The sequence below is a fragment of the Oncorhynchus mykiss genome, chromosome 21 (assembly GCF_013265735.2).
Source record: "Oncorhynchus mykiss isolate Arlee chromosome 21, USDA_OmykA_1.1, whole genome shotgun sequence".
NCBI lineage: Eukaryota > Metazoa > Chordata > Actinopteri > Salmoniformes > Salmonidae > Oncorhynchus > Oncorhynchus mykiss.
Window position 1 is genome coordinate 32,217,941 of NC_048585.1, and position 17,213 is coordinate 32,235,153.

The 17,213-nt window shown below is 43.3% G+C and overlaps 1 protein-coding gene and 1 long non-coding RNA gene across 4 annotated transcripts; one reads left to right on the forward strand and one right to left on the reverse strand.

Moving 5' to 3' along the window:
- Positions 1-1,344: 1,344 nt before the first annotated feature.
- LOC110500254 (leukotriene A-4 hydrolase) lies at positions 1,345-11,920 on the reverse strand. Of its 3 annotated transcripts, none has more exons than XM_021577511.2 (18): positions 11,677-11,920; positions 9,918-10,048; positions 8,946-9,066; positions 8,035-8,208; positions 6,153-6,205; positions 5,971-6,043; positions 5,701-5,841; positions 5,577-5,600; positions 5,412-5,482; positions 5,122-5,233; positions 4,083-4,227; positions 3,881-3,984; positions 3,703-3,773; positions 3,488-3,542; positions 3,275-3,370; positions 3,081-3,163; positions 2,896-3,000; positions 1,345-2,708 (listed from the first exon to the last, which is right to left on the reverse strand). In XM_021577511.2, exons 1-18 carry the CDS (start codon positions 11,830-11,832, stop codon positions 2,576-2,578), a joined length of 1,848 nt encoding a protein of 615 aa, XP_021433186.2. In that variant the 5' UTR covers positions 11,833-11,920; the 3' UTR covers positions 1,345-2,575. The 3 variants fall into 3 exon arrangements, with proteins under 3 accessions (XP_021433186.2, XP_036813559.1, XP_036813558.1); XM_036957664.1 differs by lacking the exon at positions 11,677-11,920 and adding an exon at positions 10,253-10,397 and having other exon boundaries at positions 1,961-2,708; XM_036957663.1 differs by lacking the exon at positions 11,677-11,920 and adding an exon at positions 10,151-10,299 and having other exon boundaries at positions 1,961-2,708.
- A 1,287-nt stretch (positions 11,921-13,207) lies between these two features.
- On the forward strand, positions 13,208-16,801 carry LOC110500255. Its single transcript, XR_005038579.1, has 10 exons — positions 13,208-13,488; positions 13,596-13,701; positions 13,824-13,966; positions 14,310-14,432; positions 14,533-14,622; positions 14,710-14,864; positions 14,945-15,248; positions 15,330-15,615; positions 15,802-15,880; positions 16,006-16,801. It is a non-coding gene; the product is annotated as an uncharacterized LOC110500255 (long non-coding RNA).
- Positions 16,802-17,213: the final 412 nt, after the last annotated feature.

The following is a 17,213-nucleotide window of genomic DNA, read 5'->3' on the forward strand; positions in this document are numbered from 1 at the left end:
GTCAGAAATAGCTGCTGAGATTACTCTCAACTTGTTCACTACTTTCTAATCCTGCCACTTGTATAAAGGGGTGACAATATAGCATCTGAAGGAGTTTGTGGCTCTGGGGTTACATATTTGCCATGAAGCCATGAGGTTGTGGGTTTAAGTCTCATTACCTGTGCTTTCCTTTCTGCTAATGTCAAATATATGGAAATAACTATTCCAGGGTTGAGTCTGGGGTCAAATCCCTGCCTGGTAGCCAAAGAGTTGTAGGTTCAAAATACCTGTTTTGTGTGGCTTTCTTCAATTCTCAATGTATAAGAGTCTGTGGCTCTGGCCCCAGAAGCACAGGGTTGTAGGCATGAACCCAGGTGCCTGTTCTGGAGCATGGTTGGATATTGAGGACTTCACTGGTCAGTGAGTCAAGGCTACCTGAGGGAGTGGCTGCCGCACAATGATGGCTGATTGGATGGGAGTAATAAGCGGAGGCGGAGGGATAAATTCCTTGGGTTCGGAAATGTGGACAGCAGCTGCATATGTTGGCCTTAATCGGAAGTTGCTTTAGAATGTACCGTATATTGCGCAATCTGTAACACGTCAGCGATACAGATTGAATAGGGCCCTTAGTTTTAAAATATAGAGAAGTCTCTATTGAAAACAAACAAGTGTTTTTTTCTGGGAGATTTTCTCAATAACCGCTGCTCATTGACTGAGTAGTATCCCCTTGTTCAGAATGAAAGCACTCCAGTGATGCGCACAGGTCTTGAACCCATGACCTGTCATTGGAGGGCAAGTTCCTTACACCTGAGGCACCAGCTCTTCTCCTCATATATGTATATTTAACATACTGTGAAAATGCTTTCAAAATAGTCCAGCGTACCAGTGCCGTTTCCTGCGGTCTTGGATTTACGTTCAGAACACAGAGTTGAGATTTGAACCCACAACCCCAGAGCAACACTCAGGCAGGGATTCAATCCGATCACATGCTACAGGCATTGCAGCTTTTAAAGGCAATGTTCCCGTGTTCCCAGAGATCCCATTCACAGTACATGCTGCATGCCGGCTCAATCTCAAGTTATATGCCTATAACCAGCAATCAGATTGAATCCTGGCCTCAACCTGGGTGCCCTATATCTTACAAAGCACATATCCCAGATCCAGCACATCTACCTACCAGCCCTTCTCTCTGTCTGAAGCAGCAGAATGTGATGGAAGTCTGTAGGCCAGTGTTGATTGGTAACCATCTCTCAGATTCTTTCTTCACTTCTCAGAATTACTGCTAGAGGGGAAATGCTGGGACGTGAGACTGCCTAATACTGTCAGCTGATCATGAAGAAACAGGGAAAAACACGAGACATTCAATACTCTCTGATAATGGTGTTTAATGGCGTCGAAGAAAAGCATGAGATAATTGCAACTAATTCACACAGGTTCTGTATTTGCATTCTGGACAAGATTTAACCGTTCTAAAATGAGTTTCCCAAAATATTAAATAGATAAAAAAACGTTTATTTATAACTTTTCTGCCCTGAGATGAATACCTGGATGTCTGGGTTGAAGTCCATTCTGAATTGGTTGCGAATTCTACACATTACGACAGAAATGTTTGTATGGTCATGTATGGTTACCAATACCATAAGGAAACATTTCATTTGTTAAAACTCATTCTCTTAAAACATTTTGAAATAATTACAGTGGTCTGAAGATCATGTTGTGGGTTGTCTATAATAATTCCCTTCGTGTTTTTAAATATCCGAATACATTTCCCAGTAGTTATAAGATCAAACAATTGTATGAAAGGGAATAAGCAAACATTTGACAAAAAAAAAATACTGGTTTGATCAAGTCTTAACCGTCAATAGCATTACTTGCATTAGAAATTCAGAACAAGAAAGGGTAGGATATATAGAAATAACGCAGCTCAAATTAAAATCATTCAAACAAAATAATGACGATTTCTATCATCCTAATCGAGGTGTAGATTACATCTCAAATTCCAGTGTTCAATTTGTAAACAAGGCAGCATGGGATTTCTGTTAATGCAATGACATGCAGCCAATGACAACGTCTGCTTTAGGTAGAATGCCAGGAGTCACTTGTCGATTTGACAGATCTAACAATTCCACCTCCGTTGTCTAAAACAAAAGCTATGGTGATGTCTGCTAAAGCAGATCTGGTTGAATAGATCCAGAATATTTTAAATGGTGAGTGTATTGTGGCATATGCTCTTTATAAAAGACTTGTCAAATTAATAGACTTTCATGCCTTAGTTTAATTGGTTTAAATTAAAACCTACTTCCTTCAATTCAAATTCTGTTTCCTGTGGGGTGTGGCCAATTCAAATTGAATTCAATTCAAAAATTCATAATTGACCCTAACCCCACTCGACATATCACAAACCTTAATATAAAAACAAACAGATACAAGCCAATTCTGAATAGCTGCCAAGCAAAGTAGAGACCGTTATAAAAAGTGGGGGTGCGGCTGGAAGCTTCTCTCTAGCTTTCTCTGGTCGTTTTCGGCAACGGGGTGGGGTGTGTGAACCGGTAATAATGCCAGTCTTGGAGTGCTTCTGGTGGGATTCCAATTAGAATCAGGTGCTCTTGTCGTTGTCCACCTTCAGGTCCTTGGACACCAGATTGGCCGTTACCGGGTGCATGGCGGCCCGGTGGGCTATGAACACACGCACCGCCTCCTCACGATACTTATCAAAGTTATACACTTCTCTAAAAGAAGGGAGGGAGAACAAGAGGGATTAGGTAGAACACACACACAAAAGGGTCTCTAAATAAGAGAATAGGACTCATCATGTTTTTAACAAGATGCTGCCTAGAAATAATTTGATCCAGAAAGCACAACAACGCATGGCATCTAATAACAGAGATTGTCTCAGATAGTGGTGCCGTTGGTTACTTGAATAGTGGCCGTGTGAACTTCATCCTCCCCTGCTCTGTCGCCATCTTCAGTGCCATGGGAACGGCATCCTCCCACTTGGACTTGACACACAGCCGCAGCCACCTGGAAGAATGGAGCAAACAGTGAGAGACAATGACACACAGACACATACAGCATGATGGGACCCCAGAACAGGAACTCGCCTGAAGCGGATCTCTGCGTTGTTGAAGGCGTTGAGTTGGTACACTTCCTGCATCCTCTTCACATGGCTGAGGGGGAGGGGCTCCTTGGGGGAGAAGATATGGTCATTGGTCCGCTTTGGATTCGAATAGAGCGATCACATGGCTTATGGAAGGTTGCTATGACGACCGGGTGAGTGACAGTGAGGCGTGTCTACCTGTTGCAGGAGCAGAGACAGGAACTCTATGAGCTGGTGGGTGGAGAGAGTCTTCACATCCCCCTCACTGAAATTCCCCAGATCCCCCTCTTTGGTCTAGAGGGGGAGAGAGAAATTAACAACACAGTAATACTTGTAAAAAAAAAAAGCTATGTTCTATCATCCTGAGGTTCTAGAACATACACATTATCAATGCGGAGCATGTACCCTCACCTTCACCCATCTCTTACACAGCGCGATGCAGGCATCTGCCATGGTGGTGTCATATCTGGGGGAGGAGGGGGGGCATCGATTTAACACACACCTCCGATTGACTGGACAGGTAAACAATGACAACCAAAAACAGACCCACAAAATAACAGAAGTGGGGCTCAAAGGTGTAACAGCCAGGTGAGTGATTCTCAAGTGAAATGGTAAGGGAAACCCACTGTGGTTTGACGGGGGGCATCCCAGGGGTGTGCATCCAGGCGTTCCAGTCCACCTTATTCAGGATGTCCACCTGTGATCGGATAGGGAGCAGTAAAGGTGAAACAGAGAGAAGTTCAAGAGCCACAGCAAGAGGATTAGATAGCAACTTGGTTAGGTGGAGAGTGGTGGCTACGGTACCTTGTTCTTAAAATAGGTGAAGAGGTAGTGTTTCCACTCCTCAGTAGTGATGCTGCTGTATGAAAACAGCTGGATGTACGACTTAACAAAACCCATAAACACCTCTGTAAGAGACACAACCAATTACATGACGCAAGGGACTTCATTTTTATTACTGAATGAAATGCAACTGTGTGTGTGTGTGTGTGTTTGTGTGTCTCACCAGGTCCTCCCATGAGCTCCTCCAGGTGGTAGAGAAGAGCGAAACCCTTCTCGTAGGGGACAGAGGAAAAGGCTTCGTCAAGGTCCACCTCATTCAGGTTGGGAACCAGGTTGGTCAGAGGGTTGTTGGCCCCAAACGTGTTCACCTGGGAGACAGAGGTAACAGATCAGATAGGGTCGGGCATACACAGTTGCACCCGCACACAAACAAACACAGGTACGAATGAACAGCTAAGCGACTTCAGTGAAGTCAGACACATTACCTAAGCCTTGTTCACACTGCAGGCCTCAATGCTCAAATCAGTTTGGTTTTTCCAAATAATTTGTAACTTCCAAACAGGAATTTACACGTGACCAAATTTGATTTCTGTGTGTTCAGACAGCAGTCATTAGCTGACATGGTTACGCCAGTTGTGATAGTAACGAAGGGTGTGTGCACAGTGGTGTAGGCTGATTGGTAGTGGTGCTCGTGCTTCCTATCAACTCAGAAGTTATGTAGCGAGCTAAGGTGACAAAGCCTGCCATGGACGTTTCCCAGTTGCTTTGAATGACCAAAATCATGACCTAACTTTCAAAACAAGGCCTTTTTGGTTAGCCACAGCAGTCAACTAGCTAGCTAGGTGGCTGTTTATCTCTCTAGCACATTCACTAATGTTGGTAAACAATTAATAATCCATTTAGCTACCACATGTTCTTGTCAAACTGTCAGAGTAGCTAGCAAGCAACAAGATATGCCAAATAAAAACCACTTGAGAGCAAATTAATCCAATTTGACCGTTTAAAAACAAGTCGCAAGGCCAGGAATCAGATGTATAACTGACTTCAAACCACCTACGAAAGGTTGTTTGAAATGGGACTCGAAATATCCAATTCCATGTGCTTTTTGGGTGTTCAAACCTCAGGAAAAATAACATATTATATATATATATTTTTTAAGGATTTGAGTCAGTTCAAACTGCCAATGTGAACAAGGCTTAAAAGTGTACTCCTGTATGTACCATTGTTACAGTGTACTCGTGCATGTGTGTGTGTTCTCTCACCGATTCCTGCAGCTCCTTCCAGCCGCCCATGGCCTTGAACTGTCTGAACTGTTCACTCTCCATAGACCTGCCAATCATTCTCTCAAGGTACACCGTGTGACCCTCATTCAGCCTGGAGAAGGAAGGGGCACAGACACTAATTATGAACTCATTAACTCCGGAAAGCGATCTTCCTTTTCCATCTCTCACTCCCATTTGTCTGATACTCAGTTATGGCTAATTTGACATATCATTCCCATTCCTTCAAGCGAGAAAAAAACATTGATAGAATGTTTTTCTCTGTGTCGTACCAGAAGTGCTCCCAGGTCTTGTTGGTCACCAGGTTGCCAGTCCAGCTGTGAGAGATCTCATGGGCTATGACCTGGAGAGAGAAACAAGAGGAGGACACAGGTTAACACACCCATACACAGATATAAAACACATACTTGAGAAGACACGGACACCTGTGAACTTACATTGGACAAGGATCTGTCTCCAGCCTAGAAGATAAACAAAGGATGAAAGGAATGTTACAACAACAACAAAAATACACAGACAGGGGGATTTGGTATTGTGATGTGTGTGTGTAAGGTCTCTCACCAGCAGCGTGGGGGTGGCATAGGTAAGGCAGGGGTTCTCCATGCCTCCATATGGGAAGGAGGGGGGCAGGACCAGAATGTCATACTGGCCCCACACATATGGCCCCGCAAGGCCCTCAGCGGTCTTCAACATGGTCTCTGTCTGAGAGGGACATACACACCTTTTGGCAAGGCTGACATTTCAATATTAAAAACTCTGCTGATGTAGGATGAGTGGGACAGACAAATGACCTACGTACCACACAGATACAGTAAATACTGCTAAACTCACCTCCGAGAACTCATATGCTGCCTTGTCCACTAACTCCTTCTCTGACCAAACACGAGACCTGGGCCCAATCTCTCTAGTAAACAACAAACATTTATTACTAATATTTCACTGATCATTTATTCATTTAAAATAATTTGTAGGAAAACTGGGCAATAGTTTTATGTATGGGTGGGTGTGTGTACCTGCTCTCCAGAGCTCCTACCACGATGGCAATGAGGTAAGAGGGCATGGGCACCTGGGAGGTGTCAAAGGTCAACAAACACTGCGGTCAGACACACACAGCCATGTACCTGCTCCAGTCACTGACAATGTACAGTACCAGTTAAAAGTTTGGACACACCTACTGTACTCATTCAAGGGTTTTTCTTTATTTGTACTTTTTTCTACATTGTAGAATAATAGTGAAGGCATCAAAACTATAAAAGAACAAATATCGAATCATGAGGTAAAGAAATCAAAATAGATTTTATATTTGAGATTCTTCAAAGTAGCCACCCTTTGTGCAAAAGTGTCATCAAGGCACTCTTGTTATTCTCCCAACCAGCTTCATGAGGAATGGTTTTCCAACGGTCTTGAAGGAGTTCCCACATGTTGAGCACATATTGGCTGCTTTTCCTTCACTCTGCAGTCCAACTCATCCCAAACCATCTCAATTGGGTTGAGGTCGGTGATTGTGGAGGCCAGGTCATCTGATGCAGCACTCCATCACTCTCCTTGGTCAAATAGTCCTTACACAGTCTGGAGGTGTGTTTTGGGTCATTGTCCCACTAAGATCAAATCAGATGGGATGGCGTATCACTGCAGAATGCTGTGGTAGCCATGCTGGTTAAGTGTGCCTTAAATTCTAAATAAATCACTGACAGTGTCACCAGCAAAGCTCTCCCACACCATCACACCTCCTCCTCCATGCTTCACGGTGGGAAAAACACATGCGTAGATCATCCGTTCACCTACTCTACTCTCACAAAGACACAGCGGTTGGAAACAACTATCTAAAATGTGTCCTCATCAGACCAAAGGACTGATTTCCACTGGTCTAATGTCCATTGCTCGTGTTTCTTGGCCCAAGCAATTCTCTTCTCATTGGTGTCCTTTAGTAGTGGTTTCTTTGCTGCAATTCAACCATGAAGGCCTGATTCACATGTTCTCTTCTGAGCAGTTGATGTTGAGATGTGTCAGAGACTTGAACTCTGTGAAGGATTTATTTGGGCTGCAACTTCTGAGGCTGGTAACTCTAATGAACTTATCCTCTACAGCAGATGTATTTCTGGGTCTTCCTTTCCAGTGGCGGTCCTCATGAGAGCCAGTTTCATCGTAGTGCTTGATGTTTTTTGCGACTGCACTTCAAAGTTCTTGAACATTTCCGGATTGACTGACCTTCTTGTCTTAAAGTAATGATGGACTGTCATTTCTCTTTGCTTATTTGAGCTGTTCTTGCCATAATATGGACTTGGTCTTTTACCAAATAGGGCTATCTTCTGTATACCACCCCAACCTTGTCACAACACAACCGATTGGCTCAAACGCATTAAAAAGGACAGAAATTCTACAAATGAACTTTTAACAAGACACACCTGTTAATTGAAATGCATTCCAAGTTACTACCTCATGAAGGTGGTTGAGAGAATGCCAAGAGTGTGCAAAGCTGTCATCAAGGCAAAGAGGTGGCTACTTTGAAGAATCTCAAATATAAAATATATCTTGATTTGTTTAGCACTTTTTTGGTTACTACATGATTCCATATGTGTTATTTCATAGTTTTGAAGTCTTCACTATTATTCTACAATGTAGAAAATAGTAAAAATAAAGAAAAACCCTCCAACCTTTGGACTGGTACTGCATTTCATTCAGATTGCAGGCGTTCCTTTTGTTATCTGCCCGTTTCATCTAAACATTTCTTGTAATTAACTCGTTATTGCTTGATAAGCAGCTACTTTGGCAGCGCTGTACCTTGAACAGTCAAGCCAAAAAGCAAGACTGACTTACTGTATTAAGCTATGGATGAAAATGGATGGTTGGATGGAGAAATGGATAGAAACAGTGATCGAGAATAGAAACACTGACTGGTTGTCTGAAGTGGTAGATGGCCCGGCTGCTGTCCTGGGGATCAGGCTCCTCTCCGTCCCGTACAGCGCTCATCACAGCCACCAGCTCCTTGGGGACAGACACCTGGGCATAGTAGGTGTGTTTCATGGCGGGAGTATCCTGGCAGGGTACCATGCTCCTGCAATGGGTGGCCTGGAGGGGTTTGAGGTGGTTATTAGCACATTATCACATCAACCACCTAATCTGGATTTATCTCCAAGAGGGGACGGATATAAAGTAAACAAAGTAATATTGTGTGCAATAATATAGAGGGCTGTTCATATCAATATCAGCGACAGAGGAGACAATGATCAAGGTCCTCATTAAACTTATCAGTGTGGCAGCGGGACACTGCAACTTTGGACACACAGGTGATGCACACAAAAAAAGAGGGAGAAGAGGAGGGGGATATAACTAAGAAAGAAAGCAGGGGCAAAAGCAACCTCACCTGGCACAGGTTACAATCAAATGATTCAATCTTTCTTCTGCTAAGAACTTCAAAGAGCAGAACACGTTTCTGTGCGTGATTACAACACCAGTGGTTGGATGTTGCAGAAGATGGGGTTGGGAAAGTGTTCCCTTGTGATGTCTTTTGAGACAGTCTTACAACTACTTTCACAGTTAAAATGACCGTTGAGCAAGACTGGCATCCAACCAAAAAAATAATAATAAGAGCTTCTAGTCACGAAGTGGTTTCTGTGCGTGACTACAGTTACACTGGGCAGATATTGTGAAAATGTTGCATTTTGATTGCCAGTCTTGCAACTACTTTTACCATAGAAGTACTGTTCGTGGTGCAGTCTTTTGTTGAATTAGAACGAGCCCAACCCAAAAATAAGACTTTATGTTTGTGCATGTCCATAAACTCACAGTGTATGTGTGTGTGTTACCTGGCACTGGCTGAAGAGGTAGGGGTGTTTCTTCCCAGCAGTCTGTTCAGGAGTGAGCCACTGCAGCGCAGAAGCATTAGGAGCCGTCTCATAAGTCACCTCCACGATCACATGCTGACCCCTGAGAAACAAACACACACACTAAATATTACCTCTAAGCCAGTATCCATCAGTTCAATCTCTGAGGGTTGAGTTACCTGGGGTGGAATCAGTGATGTGCAGTGCTCTGAAAGTTACAGATAGAAATGGAATGAATAGAGAATACACTATTCCCCACTCTATATGACAAAAGCATATCTGTTCTACACAATTTATTTATTTCTGAATGTTCTGTAACATTACATCTTCCTGAACAGGCCCCTAAGGTGAGACAGAGGGGGTGGTTATGTCGGGGTAGGTTCCTTGTCAATCATTGGCTTATTGGTGAAATCAGCAGTCAGACAATATCTTCTTTAAGTAAATCAATCAAACCTTTATTAATGCATTTGCAGACAGAAGTTAACAAGAGAAACAGAGCATGTATGTCTTAGAGTAAGTTCTGCAACCAAGCAAAGGGCGCAGCTGATTCTAATATATACCTATGATCGCTCCCTGGTGGTGTGATCATCTACATCAATGTATGTGTGCAGCAATAAGCTGAAGTGACCTTATAAGGTAACCTAGTATAGTAGCTTCTCTAAATTCTAAGTATCATCTGCATTTTCCACTGTCACACGAGATCAAAAAGTGTCAAAACCAGACAGTGTTAACTTCTCAGCTCTTTACCGAGTTCCGGTCTGACTTACACCCAGCTTGCAGGCACGCTCTGGCAACAGCTATGGTGTAACCGCAAAGACTAATATAGATAGCTTGTGAAAAGTATAGTGGCAGAGATTAAGACACATAGCAACAGTATAATAGTGAGCATATGATTCTTAAGGTCCACTTAATCAATAATGGGAAGGGGCTTTGGGACCCTTCCCCTACAGTTACCTGGAGAGGTCAAATGGCAGTGTGATCTCCAGAGGGGTTCCCATGAAGCTGTGCTTGGGTCCCAGAGTGAACTTTGCTGCCTGTCCATTGGCTGTTACCTTGGAGACCTTCAGGTCCTTCGTGTCAAGGGTCTGATGGTAGGAAGGAGAGAGAGAGAGAGAGATTAAAGAAAAGGGGAAGTGGGGCAATACGTTTGGGTAACCAACAGTGTCAACAACTACAAGAACCACAACCTCCAACTTCCCCCAGATTGTGACTGTAAAACAGCTGTCACCATAAGAAATACACATTTCTATCTCAACCTGGCCCTGAGAGGCTGACTACATTTTCTACACCTGCTGTGAGACACACAGTCTGAACTCTGATCTAAAGTTCACGCGGTATCACACGCCAGCTCGACCTGTCAAAGTCGTACTGTCACTGAGCAGAACAGTGTCATAAAGTACATATGGCTAGCTACATATCATTCCTGAATGTGACCCACTAATGATCAGATTTGCAATGAGTGAGATTCAAATCAGAGCTTGTCTTGCAGCGTGATACGTTGTGTCTGATAAGCTCAACCAATTGCTTTGTAGTAGTGTACTGAAACAGGTGAAACGAAACAAGGGGGTGGGTATAATTTGTTGTACGTTCCAACAGGAATCTGTTCCAAAAACTTCGTAAACAACAAGGTTGCCAACAAACAACGCACACAAAGTTGTATAGCGGCAGAATAGGATACCGGGTAGGGAGGGAGTGGACTGTTACATTACGTTTATTTCTGAAAAATGTCTGTCCTCACTCTGGTAGCCTATGGACAAACATTAAGAATAAGATACGTGGGGACGTTGACCCACTTATTCTGGACATGTCCTAAATTACATGTTTACTGGGCTCTCATTTTTAATTACTTATCTAAAGCCTTTGATAGAGTTCTAGCCCCAGACCCATTGACCGCTCTGTTTGGTACAGTTGATGGGAATAACCACGAAGGGAAAGCTGTCTCTCTTTGTACTCTATTAGCCAAAAGGCTCATATTGCAATTTTGGAAACTGGAGACTGTACCTACCTTTGAAATGTGGTTACGGGATTTAGGGAATGTAATACATATGAAAAAGATTCGATACAATACCTCCAATAGAAGTTCAATGTTTTACAAAATATGGGAGCCGATACTGGATAAATGGTCTAGTCCCGCTTCATAACTGGTTGACGATCTGCTGCTACTCTGTGCTGTACTCCAATCAATATTTATTTTTGGCTTAACTACTCTGCTTGTAATGACTATATGCTGTCTTCTTATACATGTACCACCTAATAGGATTTTGTTTTATTTTGTGTATGTGTGAGTTAAGTTTTGTTCTCTAAATTGGCCATCCAACAATGTCATTGTTAGTATTGCTGTCTTTTTTATTTTATTTTTTATTGTAAAATAATAAACATATTATAAAAAAAAAAGAAGAATAAGATACGTGGTGAGTTGGTGCCTATTCGGCAGCTAGTTAGCGAGGTGAATTGATCATGCTACTTTGTATGCGTTGTTTGAAGGCAACCTTGTACTTTAATACGTTTTTGGAACAGATCCCTGTTGGAACGTTCCACAATTTATACCCACCCGAAACAATGTGTACTGAAACAAGGCTTTTTTCCCACGTCAAATGCATTAGCAACACAAAGGCATTTACTAGCAAGAATGAATGAATTTGGCTTGTTAACGTTAGTTTACTAACGTTAACTTGCTGGCTATCCAGATTGAGAAATTAGATAAATACTGTACCAAAGACGTGAAATGATCCACTAAAACCTCCACGGTGAGCGCGACCTTAGCTTTGAGGACATGGCTGTCAAAATCCACATGGAAGATGATATTCAGGTGCTTGGTAACGCACTTGGAAAATGAGGAAAATGAGCAGGGGTCTATAGCTGAAGTCATGTTCGGTCCAGAATCATGAGAGAGCGCAAAACACTTGCATTAGCTATGAACTACAACCCAGCTCACCGCACGTGTGACGGGGGGGGGGGGGGGGTTTCAAAAATGTATAATCAAACCAGTACATTTACCAGAATGAGCTTTCTGTCCCCTTTCAACGATCTATTTATTTGCATTAGTAAACACTTCGGGGAAACATTTTAATCATGTTGATTTCGAAGCAGTCTTTCAATAGCACTTGATTTTTGCAGAACTATCTACTGTAACTACAGGACAGGGGGATTCAGCTGTCATTTCAAGCCCTTCTCACTGTGGAGAGGCGAAGCGTCTTGCTTTCACGTCACGAAGTAAATAGCGGACAGGGCAGCACAATCATTCGGGGCAATGAAGAAATCGACATCTGATTCGTGATGGGCTCGTTGGACAGCTCCGAATCTCGTCTTGTTGAGTCAGAGAATACAGAATCGAGTTTGCCATGGGCCCGGTTCTCTTCGTGGCTGGAGTGTGTCTGCGTCGTTACCTTCGACCTCGGCCAAGCCAGAGGTATTTATCGGTTGCAATGTACTTTACTGTAGTGTAGCATCCCTAAAAGGTGAAACTTCCACCTATCCTATCAGAAGTTGGAACTATTACCATATTGCAGAGTTCCCCAACTGGCGGCCAGTGAGCCAAATTTTGTCCACGGGTGATTTTATTTGGCCCTTAAAGTTTTCTGAGCAAAACAAAAATAGTAAAAAATAATAATTCAGTTTTATTGCTGGACACAAAAGACAGAGCGAGAGATACATGTGATCGTACACAAATGTAAGTAAAGTTGGAAATTATGTTTTATTCAAATATTACATCCGTTTGGGCTTCTTGCAGGCAATTTGCAGTCTACAAATGATTTGTAATTATGTTCCGGCCCTCTGACCAGCTGCTCAACAAAAGATTGGCCCGCGGCTGAATTTAGTTGATGATCTTTGCCAAATTGCTTGTACCTGTCAAATCCACTCAGATCTCCACAAGTGTAGGGTCTAGGGGTCGATTTGGGATTAGGCCAAAAATCTATATCAGTCACATGACCTGTGTGATGTTTCCCAGGATGCCTTGGGGACACCCAGTTCAGCTTCAGATTGCATCAGTCTGTGGGCCGCAGGGGCTCCTGGTTTGTAGAGGAGAATGCCTACAGCAGAGATGCGCCCAATCCCAAATCATATTTATGAAGATCTGATTGGATTTGACAGGTGTAAGCAATAGGGTAATAGTTGCCCTCTGATAGGCTAGGTGAAAGTTTCACTATATTGCTTATATCAACCAAGTCCTCTCACATCTCCACAAGTGCATAGGGTGTAGGGCTTAGTCTTAGCGGTCGATTTGTGATTGGGCGTCTGTCATCGGTCCTCTGCTGTGGTCTGACTGAACAACTGGTCCAGGGACAGTTTGGTTGCTTACTTTTTAGGGTTATGGTTGGTTCTTTGGTAGGGACCGCTAATCTGAAATCAGTGACTGGAGTGGAATATTCATGTCAGCCACCACTAAACTTCTGTCATTGCAATAACTTATTATCTAACCTCTCCCCCTTTCCCTTTCTCCCTTAGCGAGCGCTGGCCCATTTCTATGGCTATGTCTACTTCAGACAAGTCGAGGATGCCTCCGTCAAGAGGCTACTTTCAGAAGGTGACAAGCTTATGTTGCAGATCTGCTTAGTAATCAGAACCACAATGTATTCACATTTGGTTTTCTTTCATTCTCTCTCCTGCCTTTCTCTTTCACTCTCTCGCTAGTCTCTTGTACTGGTGTCCAGACTACCGTATGCCCACCTCTTTCAGTCCCTGCTGCAGATCATAGCTCCAGAGTATTTTGAGAAGTTGGAACCTTGCCTTGAAGCAGGTGGGGCGATATATAACCTCTTCTCTTATTTCTAATTAATCTCCCATTATAGTTAACTAGGGCTCTAAGGTACAGTCTGGACTCTTCCCTAACATCATCTTTCTCACTCTCCCACCATGCAGTGTGCAACGAGATTGACCAATGGCAATCTCCGGTGCCAGGGCTGACACTCAACCTACCTGTGATGGGCGTGGTCATGCAGGTCAGGATCCCATCCAAAAATGACAAACCAGGGGGGAGCCCGGTGAAACAAGCACAAAAGGAGGTTGGTATAGCTTTTTATGTAATGGGCCATGTGCCCATGAAAATACGACTTCTCCATGATGTTAGTAAAGTTGATGTTAGTTGATGGGTATTGCTAGAGGACTTCATCTAAAAAGTATGTTTCTGTTATTACCAGGATCTTCTACCAGCCCCTATGATGCTATCGACCATACATGAGCTTGACCTCTTAAAGTGAAAATCTAAACATATACTGTACATAGTTATGTATCTGTGTAAATTACATGGCTTGAATTTAGCTGTATTTTCAGTTTAATTTGAGGATGCATTGTATTAGTGAAAGCAGCATCGTATATGAACTGACCTTTGCCCTCTGATCTGTCCAGGTGTTTCCAGTCCTTCCTGATCCACCTGCAGATCCTCTGGGAGCTCATGCTGATCGGGGAGGCCATGGTCATCCTGGCACCCTCTCCCACTGTCTCCTCGGAAACCGTGCTGGCCCTAGCGAGGTAAACAGAAAAGTCATGAAATATGACATTTAGCGTCACGTGTATGTACCGTAACTAGGTGAGTTTGTAAAATACATTTTGTCTTTCTCCCATCCTACAGCTCGATTGCTCCACTGCAGTATTGCTGTGATTACAGGCAGGCCCTACTTCACCATACACGACACTGAGTTTAAGGAGTATACCACTACGAGTAGGGCTTACTCTAAACACTGTTTATACTCTGTCATACCCAAGGGGCAACTCAACTCACCCTGCTCCCTTTCTCTCGCCTCTCCAGTCCCAATGTGATTCTGGGGGTCACTAATCCCTTCTTTATAAAGACCTTCCAGTCCTGGCCCCACATTATACACCTTGGAGAACTCAAGATGTCAGGTGACCTGCCTGTGAAGGTGAAGAAACTAGCCAAGCTGAAAACACTGGACACTAAGTCAGGTAAAACATCTGGAGTTATGGAACCAACATGGTTTGGGAGAGTGAGTTGGTGTGTAAAAGCATGTTCTCCCAACCTGTAGGTATCTACACAGCACATAAAATGTTCCTTCAAAAAGAGAAGTCTCTCATCAAAAGAATCCTTAAAGGGATCCAGAGGAAGAGGCCATCTGAGGTGCAGAGTGCCATCTTGAGGAGACATCTGTTAGAACTCACCCAGAGCTTCATCATCCCACTGTTGAGGGGACTGCCTTCCTTACCACACATCCATCCCACCCCTATATAGACTGTCTGTCCTGCTGCACGCTGTGTGTCTCACCTGTCTCCCCCAGGAACACTACCTGGTCAGCCCGATGCCTCTGCTAGAGGTCTGTGACTCCTTGGAAGGTGGGTGACATTGATAGCAAACCTGTTTCTATGGTATGTTGATACTATGTTTAAATACGGTAATACGTGTGTGTTTTTCAGATCCGGAGTTCATGGGGACTCTGGAGTACGCTGGACCTCGGCTCACCTCTGTGCAGAAAGGGGATTGGGTGGGTCTGTCCACCTGCCACCTCATCTGTCATTTCTAACTATTGTATCTAGTTGTGGCACATATTTTTCAAACAAATCATCCATAATGCATTGCACTTCGATGTATGGCCTAGTAGGAAATTCTTCAGGTCCCCCAACTTCGATGGCTGGTATCGCCTGCGACACGGAGATGGCCCAGAAACCAGAATGTCTCCACCTAGAAGTCGTCTGTGATGCTGTGAGTTGATCCCCACAGCCTTGTTCACGCACACCTAAAGACATTAGTTTAACTCGACTTACAGAGCATCATGTGACCAATAAACTCAACCACACGACTCCACTGACTTTAATTCAGTTAGGAGTCCTTTCCCTACCCATAAGAGTTGGTTTGTTTTAATGTTTTGTTAATGATCTACTCACCCAGGACCTGCTGGGTTGGACCAAAGGCAAGTCAGAGGTGGAGCTCGTGGATCTGGTCCTGAAGCTGAGAGGGAAACTGATCAGTAAAACCCATCAATATGTCCATTACACTCACCTCAACCATTTGTAACATGCTATATTTAGTGTAAGAAATGAATTCTGTGCCACAAACCATTGCGTACTATAGTCTGTCTGTCCCCCAATCCAGATGAAGGCTGGAAAGCAGCAGCTCCCAGTGAAGGAAGGGGCGCTGGAGAACCTAGAGGGATACCTCCAGACTATCATCAACTCTGTACCATAGGACATGCTGACTGTACTACACAGATACTGACTCTAACACTGACACACTGCTGAATAGATACAGAAACTGATGCTGAAGTGTTTTTTTTGTCTTTTAAAAACAACCTGAATTTAAAGTATTGCCATCAGCCAAAACACTACACCCTCTGAGTAATATAATGTAGCAAACTAGAAGTTTAGGTGATATTAGAAACATGGCTATGGTTCATCATGACAATAATATTAGATCAAGGGGAATAGAGAGTAGTTGTAGACTTGATGAGATTATGCCTTCACTAAGTATCCTGATTGTTACTAGTGGGATTGAAGCATATACCCGTGGAGAAGGACATGTTTGAGTATAGCCTGTTTGAGTATTTAACATGCATAGTTGTTAGCGTAAAATATAACCAACATATGCGCCTACATTTTTTATTTTGATGAGTTTAAAACTCCTGTCATTAAACCCATAAAAGGGGTGATTTACATTTAAGTAACTACATTTTGAGGCTTTCATCACTCAGTATTTTCTATTGATCAATCTCAGTATTTTCTATTGATCAAGCACAAATAAATCACACTACATTGAAACACTGCTAAATATCCAGGTTACAAAATCTTAAGATTTTAGTTTAGGGTTGTATGTACAAAGGTATGTGGACACCCCTTCAAATTAGTGGCTTCGGCTATTTCGGCTACACCCGTTGCTGACAGTTTTTTTTTAAATCGAGCAAACAGCAATGCAATGTCCATAGACAAACATTGGTAGTAAAATGGCCCGTACTGAAGCGCTCAGTGACTTTCAATGTGGCCCCATCATAGGATGCCACCTTTCCAAAAAGTCAGTTTGTCAAATTTGTGGAAACGTCTAGGCGCAACAACAGCTCAGCCGTGAAGTAGTAGGCCACACAAGCTCACAGAACGGGACCCCCGAGTGCTGAAGCGTGTAGAAATTGTCTGTCCTCGGTTGCAACACTCACTACCGAGTTCCAAACTGCATCTGGAAGCAACGTCAGCACAATAACTGTTAGTCGGGAGCTTCTTGAAATGGGTTTCCATGGCTGAGCAGTCACACACAAGCCTAAGATCACCATGCGCAATGCCAAGCGTTGGCTGGAGTGGTGTAAAGCTCGCCGC

Coding starts and splice junctions, on each gene's coding strand:
- LOC110500254 (XM_021577511.2), bottom strand. CDS start 11,832: ATGACTTCAGCTATAGACCCCTGCTCATTTTCCTCATTTTCCAAGTGC. Junction 6,206..8,034: donor TCTACCACTTCAGACAACCA/GTCAGTGTTTCT, acceptor GACACCTCCCAG/GTGCCCATGCCCTCTTACCT. Junction 5,234..5,411: donor AAGACCTGGGAGCACTTCTG/GTACGACACAGA, acceptor TTCCTTCTCCAG/GCTGAATGAGGGTCACACGG.